At 46.1% G+C, this 14,614-nt stretch overlaps 1 protein-coding gene across 1 annotated transcript in view; it reads right to left on the bottom strand.

The window, feature by feature from the left end:
* LOC143011552 (E3 ubiquitin-protein ligase TRIM39-like) overlaps positions 1-13,445 on the bottom strand; it is a 124,432-nt gene extending 110,987 nt beyond the window's left edge. Inside the window, exons 1-2 of the mRNA XM_076164455.1 lie at positions 12,916-13,445; positions 8,751-12,325 (exon numbers count right to left, since the gene is read on the bottom strand). Of these exons, the coding sequence (XP_076020570.1) occupies positions 10,676-12,316 (1,641 nt within the window). The 5' untranslated portion in view covers positions 12,317-12,325; positions 12,916-13,445 and the 3' untranslated portion in view covers positions 8,751-10,675. The remainder of the gene's footprint in view (positions 1-8,750; positions 12,326-12,915) is intronic.
* Positions 13,446-14,614: the final 1,169 nt, after the last annotated feature.

Genomic DNA, 14,614 nt, shown 5'->3' with positions numbered 1-14,614 from the left:
TGAGTTTTTAAAATGATTGGATTCATAGCGTCACATATTCCTCATGCTACGCAGGGGGACGTAAACCTTTCTCTCACTTGAAGCTTTTCCAAAATAGCAGAGATAACTAGAGGGCCTGAGCAGATGCTGCTTGAAATATTAAAAGGATAGAGTCGATATAGCAGCTTTATTATCTCAGGCTATTTATAAGCTGCTGCTGTTTCCTCACACGCAGCTCTGCAGAACTTTGCTCTCCTTTCTTATCCAGGGATCGCTGTCACAAACTAATTGTGATCATGGGAGAGGACATGAAAAATACATGACGCTGCATAAGTAAGCCAACATCTGCCACGTTTCTGTGGGATATGGAGCAGGGATCAGGATGGGAATCTCAGCGTAAAAGGCAGAGATGGAGCCACCTGGTGGTCTCCAGGATGAGACGGGGCTGTGCAGCCTCTCAGACAAACAGACTGAGATGGAGACAAACTGCAATACGCTGCAGAAGCAAACAGGCGTTCAGTTAATCCTCCGTGTAATTACGCATTTCAAGAAACTGACATCAGATAATAGAAGAATCGCTCAGTGTAACAGTTTGATTCATTCTTGGATTGCGTGATGTCATCCTTTCTCAGTTCATGCTGTGAACGTGGTCTTGATCATTTAGCATCCAGAGGAGACGATGAATAACTGCAAATATTAGAACGTGCAGAGAGTGAACGACGACAAGCAGCCGATCTCACGTCTGTGCAACTTCAAAACACAAACAACGCACACAACGCACAAATGTGATGCATTAATATTAGAACTTATAATTCACTGCAACCTGGGAGACTTCAGGGGACATTAAAAAGATTTAAACTATGCTATATAAAGAAAGAAAGAAAGAGAGAAAGAAAGAAAGAAAGAAAGAAAGAAAGAAAGAAAGAAAGAAAGAAAGAAAGAAAGACAGAAAGAACAGATCCAGCTTCTCTACTTTCCTGTACAGTCTATCACTTTGTCATTTCCCTCTTCCACACACCGATCAGCAAATCCACCTGAACCCCCCTTTATCATCGTAGCTTCCCTCCATCCTGTCCTGCAGGCTCACGTCAGCGTGTTAGAGTGTGAAGCTGTGTGTGTGTGTGTGTGTGTGTGTGTGTGTGTGTGTGTGTGTGTGTGTGTGTGTGTTACGCTGCATCTCTCTATCCAATCACAACTTAAATGTCACCTTGAGAGAATCGAGCAGCTGTCCATGCGGATCGACGTGCACATAAAGACGCTGTGTGTGTGTGTGTGTGTTGTTGTGATGCTGACATGGACTTTACTGGACACAAACACACACATCACGCACACATCACATGGCAGCTCGGTGGTGTTTACGTTGTAAATTCAAAAGCGAGAGTTCCCCGACAAAGTCCCTCAGATCCCCACATGGACTCTTAATGCTAATGGAGTGTGTAAGTGTGTGTGATAATGAAAGAGGGACCTCTGATGTTATTACTGTACACACTCAGGTCTTTCACACTTGATTAAATTGCACGGTAACGTTTTACTGCGGGGGGATCTCCGGTGAACACCGTCAAACACTCCCCGGTGCTCCACAGGAGCCGGGACCTGTTTATCACGGCGGCACGGGGATGTGACTGACCTCAACCGGGCTACCGGGCTCAACCGGGCTCTACCGGGCGCTCTCTCTCTCTCTCTCTATGCCTCTCTCTCTCTCTCTCTCTCTCTCTCCCTCTCTCTCTCCCGTCGGCACGCAACATGAATGAGTCTGTGTGAGGCAAACATCAGCATGCAACACGACCCCCGCATCTGTGCCCCCCTGAGCAGCAAAGGTAGCTCAGGCATCTCCTCTCTAAAGTCACACACTCACTCTTCCTCCTCCTCCTCCTCCTCCACGCTCACGCTCACGCCGCTCGGATCGCGTATAGTTTTTGCAGAGGATAAACACGGGACGTAGCGAGTAGCGAGTAGCGGCGCAGGATGTAGCGGTTTACCTGTAACTCCACGCTGCAGTCCTGGTAAAAGTGTGTCGGGAACACTGCCAGCTGGTGTTGCACTTGAAGGGAAACTGTGTAATCCATGAACCGGATGATGCTGCCGAGTGCGGGTGGACCGAGCAGGAGACGCGGCTCTGTTGGCAACAGTACTACACGGTACTACAACCCGCCTGCTCTCCGCCCCGCCACGCTCCTATTGGCCGAGTGGCGCTAATCAGCGGCGTCACTTCACTCGAGGCAGAGCGAGAAACACGCAGCTCAGATCGGCACACACACAAATAGACACACGCGCACACACGCGCACACACACATACACACACACACACACACCTGCCGACACGCTCACACTGCGACCGCGACGAAACGAAAAGCAATTAGTAGTGTGAGTGAAGTATGGTGATGATGATGAAGATGAAGATGATGATGGTGATGAGTATGAGTATGACAAGGATTATGATGATGAAGAGGATGAGTAAGATGTAATGATGGGGAGGAGGAGGACAACCGTGATGAAACAGGAGGATGAGGATGGGATAATATTGAATACGAGGTGGATGAAGAGGATGAAGAGGAGTAGGGTGATGATGACGAGAAGGAGGAGAATAACGAGGATGCTGATGAAGATGATGGAGGAGGTGGAGGAGTATGACAGTAATGATCCAGATGATCCAGAGGAAGAAAAGGAGGATGAAGAGGAGGCCAATTAAGATGATCATGATCACGAGGAGGATGACAATAATGAAGTGAGGTGAAAGAAGAGGAGGTGGATGAAGAGGAAGAGGATAAGGATCAGGATGAGTTCTTCTTCATAAACATTGTGTGCCAATTCCTCAGTCAAAAGTTACACAGGGACATTAAGATGCTTTTATTGTGAAAATATCCAAAAATTACAATTGGCTTCAGGTTGGTCCACAAATATTCAAATTTGAATCATCAAGTTGAGAAAAATAATTGAGAACAAACAAAATGTATTGTTGTGATAAAAGTGTGTGATGATAAATGTTCTGCGATGATGTCATAATAAGAAGAAGAAGAATCCAAAGTCATCACTCAGCTCAGTGTTTAGTGAAGCTTCACTCAGAGGTCCTAACTCAGTGTTTTGTTCTGGTTAAGTTAAGTTAATGCGACTGCAGCCCTCAGTGGGTAAAGTAAGCGTTTGGCTGTAACGTATGGAGGAGGGAGGAGCCTGGTAATGATGGAGCCCCGAGGCGCCGCTTCCCTCACAGGACCCGATCAGATCGCTGCTGTTTGCTGTGAGGCACGCAGGTGGAGGAGCTGCCAGGCTGTAATAGCTAGGAATATATGTTAAGATCCAAGAGATGAGCCAACACGTCCTCTGGTGTCTGCCTAAGCATGTGGGTAGAGGTTCAAAGGTAGCACACACACACACACACACACACACACACACACACACACACACTGCCGCAGGGCCACATTTATGTGCAAACATGCTTGGTTGTGGAATTTGCAAAATATCTCCGCTGCTGTTTATTGTAACTGGGCCAGCATATCAGGTCAGCACAGAAGTACATGTGGTGGTGTGTGTGTGTGTGTGTGTGTGTGTGTGTGTGTGTGTGTGTGCGGGGGGGCAAATGTCTTTAATTTGCCCTTGAGCACGGCGCTGATTGTCCAGATGGTTGGACTTTCATGACCAGCTATGTTTGTGACCGTAAACGTGTCGTCTCCTCCGGGGCGGCGGTGCGGCACGTTTACATTTTGGGGGATTTATCCGCCGCTTCTCCTCCCGTCGTGCCTCAGCCAATAGGCTTTCAGGAGATGTTGATGGACACGTTGGCTTCAGCGGGACTCAAACCCGTGACCTTCCAGCGTCTCCCTCTCCACCAGGATGTCCCGCTTCCTCCGGAGAGTCACTCTTTGATCACAGTTGCGTCTTGGCTGCTGAACGCCTCCCATGGCTCCGAGAGGAGAAAATGTGTCAAAGCCAGATGCTCTATTTTGGTTCATTTGTAGATTTCTTTGCATCTCATTACAGAGTAGAGTAATGTATTCATGATATGCACGATGGAGGAGTGGTTGAATCTAAGCACAGAATATTAATTCTTCCCTCTTTTACAAGGTTTCTAAAATCTGATTCCCGCTCCTTTATGGCTCCATTATGTTACGTGCATATTCAAATGTATTTACGAGGCGCTTTAACAAGGTTTGTGGCTCCGCAGAGCAACAAAGGCAACACGCAAATGCAGAAAGGAAACAATCAGACTGAGATATGAGAGCAAAGAGCACTCACACTGCTCTGAAGCATGAGCAGCAGAATATAGGCCATTCCTAAAGGTTGTGGATTTATGGGTGAGATCCCCGCCTCTGGGTTCCGGAAAACAATTCCACTCCCGGCTCCCGCAGGAAAGGAGCAGGAATCATTTATCCACAGACAAAGGGTTTGTACTCAAGAGTTCCAACAAGTGCACTTGAATAAGAATGTGTTATTCTAAAAAAAAAACACAGCGAGGCGAAAGCAATTAAGCTTTAGCAAACTGAAGAAGTTTGTTATAAGACGCCCCGGCTCACTTTTGGCTCTCTTTTAGTGGGAGCGAGCGCACAAAGCAGCGTATGACACCATTAGTCCGTCTTTGCCTTGTAGCCCGTAGCAACCGTTCCAAATGAGGGGCATGAAGCCGGCGGTGGCTGGGATGCAGGAACAAAAGCAGAGTCAATTCTATTCATCATGGTTTATTTTTAAGTCAAGGAGTTGTTGTTGTTTTTTGTGTGTGTCTGTGTGAGGAACTGAACCAGTCTATTGTTGTTTGGAGGCAGTGGCTCAGTGGGTAGTGCTTCCGCTTGGGAACCAGAGGGTAGCCGGTTCGAGCCCCTGCCGAGGTGCCCCTGAGCAAGGCTCCGAACCCTCAATTGCTCCCCCCTCTGCGAAGGGTGGTAATGTAATGTAAGTCGCTTTGGATAAAAGCGTCTGCCAAATGATCGTAATGTTTCAATGGCTCAGTTTTCAGAAATAACGAGGAGTGAGGACAAGATGCAGAAGGAGCTCACACACACTCACACACTTACACACTCACGGCATCAAATGTTTATTTATCTTACACTTAGATGTTTGAAGCTGTGTTATTTCCATTAGGTCTGTTTGTGGTGAGAGAGAGCTGGCGGGGATTTGCTTTGTTTGTTTGCTCAAAGTCAAGCATCGCAAAGGGAAAATTAAAGGCAAAACGTTTCCATCTGTCAGAACCGATATCAGTGACGTCACCGGTGGGCTAGGGTTATATTTTAACTGTTACATGTCGCTGCCCAGGCCATTAGAGGGCCGACCCAGAGGTGTGGGCCTGATTCAGTCACATCCAAGCAGAACGTGTACGTGTGTGTCTGCTGTTGCTGTACTTTAAAGCCGCATGAATCCTATTGCATTACACGTCTTAAGGTTATTTGCAATAAGCCGAGGAGCAGATTGTGATCATTAGCGGTGGTAACCAACATGTGGTTCAGACCTAAAGGGACACACTCCCCCCCCCCTCCAACATCACTCATTACTGCTGCCTGTGGCTAAAGTGAGATGAAAAACTATAACATGACAGAACACCAAATTAAAGCAATCAACAACCCTGAATGATATGTATGATGTCATGAGGGTGGTTGTAGAGTTACAGAGGCCGTGTGCCCTTTGTGTTTAAACACTCAGACACATATTCATCATACAAATCTGACAGATGAGGCCAGATATCCAGGTTATTAGTGTTAATATGTATTTTCTATTTCCCATGTTCTGATGCCAGACAGTGATATCAGTCAGCCTTACACATAATCAATGGTTTCTTATAGCGTGGTGTGAATGTGACCGTCTTCTCAGCGTGTGTGTGTGTGTGTGTGTGCATTCACACACACAGCAGTAAAAACTCCTGCAGACTGCTGCGGCTGAACTGCAGCTGAAGAAGATCAATGCCTTCTGATGGACCTATGAAAGAAAAGATGGCCGTCCTTTATTGTAAAGCAGATTATTGAACTTGGCATTGTTAAATTATGATCCATAAACCACAGAGTGCCACTGATTCAGTTTCTTTAACTGAACCGTTTTAATGACCAGGGAAATCTATAATTCATTCCTAAATTCTATCACTGCTGTAATGGAAAAGCCTCCAGATCAACATTTAGAACATTTAGAACTCTAAACATTTACCAAACCAGACTTTAGGGATTTGTGTAGTCAATCTAAATAATATATTATGACCTCATTCATATATGTTTGTGATAAAACGCCGAGTCATCTTGTCACGTCGTCTTCATGTCTACAGCCCGACATCACATAGAATCAAGTCTCAGAGGCTTTACAGACTCACAACATCAGGAAACTAACAACAACACAAAGCTCTCTAGGAAGACCAGGAACAAACTCCAGAGGAAACACACAAACACAAAATTGCCCTGGTATACTAGTTCAACCTGAACACACACATACACACACACACACACACGCACACACACACACACACACACACGCGCATGAATCTGCCAAATGCAGCGAGCTGACAATGGGGCTCCCAGGACTCGTGTGACAGCCGAGCCGATGACAGAGCCTGACAGGTGAAATATGAGTTCCACTGATACAGGGACAGGAGCAGGAGAATAAGCAGGCTTAAGGTCCATACACACACACACACACACACACACACACACACACACACACATATACACATATCCTATTACCTTTCCTGTAAAATTCATTTCTTCCTTTACTCAAAGAAATCCTCCCACATCGCAGCAGAGAGATGTAGAACCTAAAGCATGTAGAGTGCATGATAATGTGGAGATGTGGAGTCAGGCGTCCACAAGGGGAAAGATATGGTCCTTTCAGATTCTATAGCCATGTTGCAACACTTTAGCAACCCGTCCTGTATAAATGTATAGACTTTATGCCCCTGACATCACTTTAGGACCGTGTGTGTGTGTGTGTGTGTGTGTGTGTGTGTGTGTGGGCCGGCCCATTGGGCTCAGGGACACTTAGTTGTAGGCAAACTCGTCATGTGACCACAGCAGCAGCTATTCCCAAACTCAAGAATGTCGCAGCCCAATTTAAAATCTGAAATTCTTCTGCTGCCATCCGATCAATACAAAGACTAAGATGAAGTATTTCCCTATAAATTATTTAAATTGAAATCCCATGTCTTTGTTTTAGTAGTTCTGATTATCAAAACCTCTTGTGGCTTTCACTGTCCACTTTCAGTACCTTCATGGCCCACTAGGGGGCCGCGGGGCCACACTTTGGGAAACCCTGACCTACAGTATATAACGTATATTTGCACTGAATAGTTCCCTGAGGGATCTGATGCGTGCCTGCCTGTGCGTGCGTGTCTGGTCTTCTTGGATCCTAGTTTTCCTAGTTCTCCTGGATCAGGCCCAGAGACCAGTGAGCAGCCCCACACACACATTCTCCCCTGATTGGTCAGTCTGTTGGTCTGTTGGCAGCCAACATGCTAATGTTCATTAGCGGTGTTGCCTAATCAAGTTTAGTGATATTTGTGTGCTACAACACAGAATGGTGCAGAGAAATCATCTTGTTCTGCAGATTCTACATAGAATAAAGCGTAAACTGTTTCTATTTACATCTATCTCAGTCATTTTCACTCTGAAAAAAAGACTGAGATAGATGCCTGATGTATTTCTGAGCAGGTGGACGTGGATGCAGGAGCAGAGCAGCATGAGATCCATGAGAATGAGGCAGAATTTAATTTCTGGGCTGTAATCTAATAAGCATGTTGACGTTCCAGGAGCATCTCGTCTCAGAGTGTGGAGCCATCTGAGCTGAGGCCTGTGACCCTCTCTCTCTGCTGGGGACATAGCTGAAGGTCCTGGTGCCTGATAAATCTTCCGGCTGGGCTTTACAACCGTCTCCTGCAGCCTAATGCTCAGATCGGGTTCTTCATTGTTCAGGAAAATGTAAACTTCTATTGTGCAGTGGCTGTGGGAGAGCTTTTACCACCATGCAGAGTTACGACCCCCCTTCCTTCCTTCCACCTGATCCACCCCCTTTCCTAAACCCCAGGCTGCTCCAGGACACGGATCAGAGGGAAATGACATCAGCAGCAGTGTCAGGGATGGGTAAGAGACTCCAGCAGGTTTGATCAGAGCTGCATTGCCACTGAACGCATCATCATCACATGCATGCATCGGATGAGACGGCCACGGAATCCTGCAGCCAAATGCAGAGAGAGAAGCTCAGGCACTGGAATGCTGCGTTACTGTGTGACTTCTGTTCAATGAATAAACTTAATATGATACAGTCTAGTATTGTGTTTGTCTGTCAGAAAAGCACAGATTCTATACTGCAGTCTGTCTCAAGGACGCTTGCTGTACATAATGTCTAAAGCACTTACAAGGAAGTGAACGTTAAAGTCTTTTTTGGTGGCAAGTGTTCAGTGTTTGACTTCTTTATTTGAAAATGCACCAAAAATTAAACTTCAGCAATAAACATTTCCACTTTTCTGACAATATGATAAACTTTTGGATGAAATAGAATCTAATTTGGTCCAGATGTTTGTTATTGTGGATGCATTGTGCGATGTTAAGCTCAGTGAAGCGTTCTGCACCTTCAAACCCATGGACTTTGTGTTTGTCAGCATTATGTCACGGCGATTTGTTGTGTATTGGAAATGCAGCACTGTTGTCACAAACCTTTGTTTGTAATATTCTCAGATTTGGCCGCTGGTATTTTTATTTTTCATGCTTTATAAAAAAAAACTCCTTCTGTGTTAACATTCAGCACTCACACACACACACCCACACACACCCTCCATGTTTCCGCTCCTCTTGTGCAAACACACACACACGCACACGCACACACACACACACACACTTGAGTGGCTGATTGAAATTGCCTGCTGTATCACCGACCAGGCAATTATTCACACACACATTGCAATTACAAGACAGTATGGGTGTGTGTTAGAGTATGAAACAAGACATGACCATTACATTACATTACGAGCATTTGGCAGACGCTTTTATCCAAAGCGACTTACATTACATTACCACCCTTCGCAGAGGGGGGAGCAATTGAGGGTTCGGTGCCTTGCTCAGGGGCACCTCGGCAGGGGCTCGAACCGGCGAACCTCCGGTTCCCAAGCAGAGCACACACACACTAACAGGTCTCTAAGAGGTCGGTCCTGTGCATGATGACGATGGTCCAGGTGGTGGACCTGAGACTTCCTGGATAAGGTCCATAACCTGGTGCGCACTCTCTCTCCTTTTCTCTCTCTCTCTCTCTCTCTCTCTCTCTCTCTCTCTCTCTCCTTATGTTTCAAACACCTTTTTACTGACAATGTTAGTGACAAGGTCTGAATGAGGTCACAGGAGCTCCACAGTGTCACACACACGTTTGCACCGTTGACTCAGACCAGGGGCGTCAAACTCAGGCGAGATAATGTCAAATGTCTATTAGATCTAGCCCGCTGGTATAAAGCGCATGCACCGCTAATACTACACATCCCAGAATGCTCTGCGACTGCGTTCTGTGTGACATCACGAGCCATCTGGATGTGCGCAACCTGCAGCTTCAGGGGCGGGGCCGTGTCATCACACACACATGTATGCTGAGGTGAGGACTCTTCAAACTAAGTTGTGCCTGTGGGAGAGAAGGACGCTGCAAGGAAATTTGGGCCATTTTCCGTGCCGCCAAACCATTAAAGAGCAGATCTCTACCTCCGTGTTGCCAAGTGCACAGTTTGCTGATAAACTCTACGTACTCAGCGCCGAGTTTACCCGGCGATTTGCCGACTTTGAAGTCCAGAAATGTAGGTGTGGAGTGATTAGAAATCCGTTTGCATTTGACGTGGAACGTGCATCAACCAACCTCCAAATGGAGCTGATTGAACTCCAGTGTAGTGACACCCTCAAGTCAAAGTATGGTCCTGGTTTGTGTTTGTTAACCACCTGATTCCATGTACTGGTGTCTGTTCCACATAACTGGGTCCAACCTTCAAATAACTTGATCGCCTGCCAATCATAACAATATCTAACAGTTTGACATAAATAATAAACTGAGACTTTACAGAGCAACCTGGGGGTTAAGAGAAGAGCAATAAGGTGGAAACATAACACAACAGTCAGACATGAAGAACGCTCAGATCTCTAGGCTTGGTCTCAACTCCCCAGCTAGGTTTCTAGGCTGCTGCTTCTCACACCAGACTTCTTATTCCTATCACACTTTGACCACAAAGCATCGGTACATGGAGAGAAGGAGAACATGAGTAAATCAGATATGTGACAGAGATGGAGATCAAAGATGGAGATGGAGGACGATTCCAGCAGATACAGTCTTACATGAACAGAGCTCTGCACTCAAACCTGAAAGTCAAACATGTTTTCAGATTTGATACCAAACATGAAAACAGCTGACATGACCTCATCCCAACTTTATTATTGTTTTTGTTCCAAAGATCAAAGACAGAATTCAGTCCATTCATAAACCACAACCCAACATTTGTGATATTTACAGAGATCAATCAAACCTTTTGATTGATCACACTTACATGCAAAGACTTTACTCAAAGCTTCTGATTGATTGATTGATGAACAGTAATCACAGTTCTTAGATCAGTGTGAGTCAATTGTTGTGTTACAGCAGGAAGAAGCAACCAGAAACAAATATGATGTCATCAGAATGTGAAGAAAAGACAAAGTAAAGAGGGAAGATCAGCTGATCCTTTGTACTTTAGTTCCCTTAAACCACAGAAACGTTTCATGTAAACTCCTGCAGGTTAGGGAGAGTGACTGACAGCTGAGACGATCAGAGGGGCGGAGTTTCTACCACTATTATGAAACCCAGGACGGAAGAATGGGAGGAGCTTATGAGTGAAGGAGCAGCCAGTGAAGGAGAAGATCAGAGCTGCAGCATCCACGTCATAGAAGGAGACCAGACCCTCCTCATAGTCCACAAACACGCCCACCTTCTCTGGCTTTGAATTCAGACTCAGAGGGACAGGAGGGACAACATAAGCTTTGTACTCATCTACATTCCACAACCCTACAGTCCAGTAACCTTCCTGAGGGCTCACTCTGATGGCTCCCCTCCTCTTGCTCGTCTCTCTGGTCACTCCTAAAGTCCACTCTGTCTTTCCTTTGACCTGAACCTCAAAGTAAAATCTTCCAGAGGAGAAACTCTGCTTTGCTACAACACAACCACCTGTATCAAATCTCTGTGGGTTGTCTGGGAGATTCTTCATCACATCACCACAGTAAACTTGTTTCTCATCATCAGACAGGATGAGGTGAGGATTAGCTGTATCAGGATCCAGGGTCACGTCCACTGCAAACTGCTGGATCCTCCTCAGCTCCACCTTCAGCAGCTTCTTCACCTCCTTACTGAAGGTCTCCTCCAGCTGAGCCACAGCTTTCACCACACTCCCCTCATGTGACCTTTGATGGACTCTGACCTGTGTCCAGTTCTTGGTGAGAGGAGCAGAGCTGATGGATGAGAAGCTCTGGAGGAGGTGGAGGTGATCTTCAGAGAGTAGGAGCTTCTCCACATCAGCAGTTCTCTCTCTCTGCCCAGAGAGTTCCTGCTGCAGCTCCTTGATGAGGTCTTCAGTCTGTTTCTCTGTGCTCCTCTGCTTCTCCTCCATGGTCTTCCTGAAGTCGGCGTGGATTTTCTCCACAAGCTGCTTCAGAGCGGTGAAGACCTGATCTCCATCTGCTCTCTCTCTGTCTGCAGCTTCCCTGCTGAGCTTTGCTGACGGTTTCATCTCCTGGATCTTCAGTAGTGTCAGCTGGATCTTCTGCTGAAGTTCAGCCACCATCTTCTCCAGCTCAGACTTCTTTCCTTCATATTCTTCTTCCAGAGGAACAAACTCATGGTTCTTGTGGTCTAAAGCAGGACAGAGTGAGCACACACAGTTCTGGTCGGTCCTGCAGAAGAGCTCCAGAGGTTTCTTGTGCTTCTTACACATCCTGTCCTCCAGGTTGTCCACAGGATGGATCAGCTGGTGTGATCTCAGGCGTGCTGCTGTCAGATGAGGCTTCAGATGAGTCTCACAGTAGGAGGCCTCACACTTCAGGCAGGACTTGATGGCCTTTAGTTTGGTTCCAGTGCAGAAGTCACACTGAACTTCTCCTGGTTTGGCAGCTGGTTCCTCTGATCTTCTGCTGGCTTCCTTTTGAGTCGACTGTCTGAACTCAGCGGCCATCTGAGATATGAACGTGTTGACCTTCAGCTCAGGGAGTGTGTAGAAAGTGTCTTTACACAGAGGACACACACACTGGACGTTACTGTCCCAGTGTTGAGTGATGCAGCTTTTGCAGAAGTTGTGTCCACATGGTGTGGAGACTGGATCAGTGAAGACCTCCAGACAGATGGAGCACAGGAACTGATCTTCAGACAGCAGACAGCTGGCAGCAGACATGTCTACAAACTGAGAACAGACGAGAACATGAGTGAAAACATCTCTGGAGACACAAACACTGATTGTTGAGCAGGATGAAGAGTCTGGAAGTCTTAAAGCTCCTGAGTTTCATGTCAGAGTGAAACAGGAGAGACGACTTTGTTCTTGATGGATATTATGAGCAGACTGGGGTTTGTCCTGAGGGGGCGCTCAAGGAAACGTCATGAAAAGACTTCAGGCTCAGCTTCAGGCTCAGCTTCATGAGGTTTGATTGTGTATTGATCAGGACATGAAGCTTTTGTCCCTTTAGTTCTATTCAGACTGTTTGACTTTAAAGTTTCCCTTCTAATGAGGTCACCATGACTACAGTGCGCACTCACTTCACTTCCTGTTGCCGTGGGTGCGGCTCAGTGCTGAGACTCACTAACACAGATAAACACACACTTCCTGACGCTCTTTTCTTGCTCTGACGGTAAAAACTGCCGTGTGTTTACAAACACCAACGTGTGTGAACCAGAGCCAAGCCTTTAAGACTGAAGCAGTGAAGTGAGACGTGTGAGAGCAGCTCAGCCTGGACCTCATGCTGCTGCTGAAACTGACAAGATTCTGTCTGCACTCACCTGAGTTTGGCTGAGACGCTGCAGAGACGCTGCAGAGACAAACTTGGACAAACTTCTGATCCTCTGGCTTCTCTTCTGCTTCAGTCGAGGCTCTGCTGGACTCTGACTGACTGACTTTCGTTTCAGGTATATGACGTTGCAGCTTCTGCTTCCTCCTCTCGTGTTGCTCCTCCTCCTCCTCCTCCTCCTCCTGTAGCTGTTGTTGCTCCTCCTCCTCCTCCTGTAGCTGTTGTTGCTGCTTCTCTTCCTCCTGCAGGTTTGGAGGAAGGTTCTTCCTTTTTACAGACTTACACACGATGCAAAGTTTCTGGATTGTTTGTGTGTGAAATGATCGTTCTCTCTAACTGTTGCTCACTTTTGAAATGAGGCCACTCAAGTGTGTAGTTTTGAAAGTTTACTTAACAATCTGCAGGATCTGTAAGACATTGAATACAATCAGCACTGCACCTCAGCTCACTGTCTTAAGATAAGAGATAAGATAAGATAATCATTTATTCGTCCCACAGCGGGGGAATCCACATGTTACAGCAGCAAAGACTAAAGTGCAAAGCAATAAAGGGCATTAAGATAAAATAAGAGCCTGTTTATAATATTAAGCTGTGCTTGTTCCAGACTTAATGTTTAAGCTAAACTTAAGTATGTTTCCATATGTAAAAGTTGATCATCATATATCTGGAGAGAAGTGAAAACATGCACAACTGTAGTCCATTTATCAAGAAATATGAAGTCTGGCCTGGGACTTAGTCCCAGTTTGTTATTTTGGCCCAGTGTGTGTTTGAGTTTGACGCCCCTGACTCAGACCAAGAAGGTCCTGTCTTCTTCTGACTCCAGTCCCCTTTCCTCTCTGTGTGGCGTTCACATGCTCTCCTTTTATCTGTGTGGGTTTCCTCTAGGTGCTCCTGGTGTTTGTCCTTCACCATGGCACTGGGCCGTAGATCTGGACCTTGGGCTTCTCATCACCCCCCTTCCTTCCTTCCACCTGATCCACCCCCTTTCCTAAACCCCAGGCTGCTCCAGGACACGGATCAGAGGGAAATGACATCAGCAGCAGTGTCAGGGATGGGTAAGAGACTCCAGCAGGTTTGATCAGAGCTGCATTGCCACTGAACGCATCATCATCACATGCACGCATCGGATGAGACGGCCACGGAATCCTGCAGCCAAATGCAGAGAGAGAAGCTCAGGCACTGGAATGCTGCGTTACTGTGTGACTTCTGTTCAATGAATAAACTTAATATGATACAGTCTAGTATTGTGTTTGTCTGTCAGAAAAGCACAGATTCTATACTGCAGTCTGTCTCAAGGACGCTTGCTGTACATAATGTCTAAAGCACTTACAAGGAAGTGAACGTTAAAGTCTTTTTTGGTGGCAAGTGTTCAGTGTTTGACTTCTTTATTTGAAAATGCAGCAAAAATTCAACTTCAGCAATAAACATTTCCACTTTTCTGACAATATGATAAACTTTTGGATGAAATAGAATCTAATTTGGTCCAGATGTTTGTTATTGTGGATGCATTGTGCGATGTTAAGCTCAGTGAAGCGTTCTGCACCTTCAAACCCATGGACTTTGTGTTTGTCAGCATTATGTCACGGCGATTTGTTGTGTATTGGAAATGCAGCACTGTTGTCATAAACCTTTGTTTGTAATATTCTCAGATTTGGCCGCTGGTATTTTTATTTTTCATGCTTTATAAAAAA

This window comes from Genypterus blacodes, unplaced genomic scaffold, assembly GCF_046128005.1.
Source record: "Genypterus blacodes isolate CSIRO-AG114 ecotype Tasmania unplaced genomic scaffold, CSIRO-AGI_Gbla_v1 ptg000136l_1, whole genome shotgun sequence".
Lineage (NCBI taxonomy): Eukaryota > Metazoa > Chordata > Actinopteri > Ophidiiformes > Ophidiidae > Genypterus > Genypterus blacodes.
The sequence above is the reverse complement of the archived record's forward strand: the minus strand, read 5'-3'. Positions and strand labels throughout refer to the sequence as shown.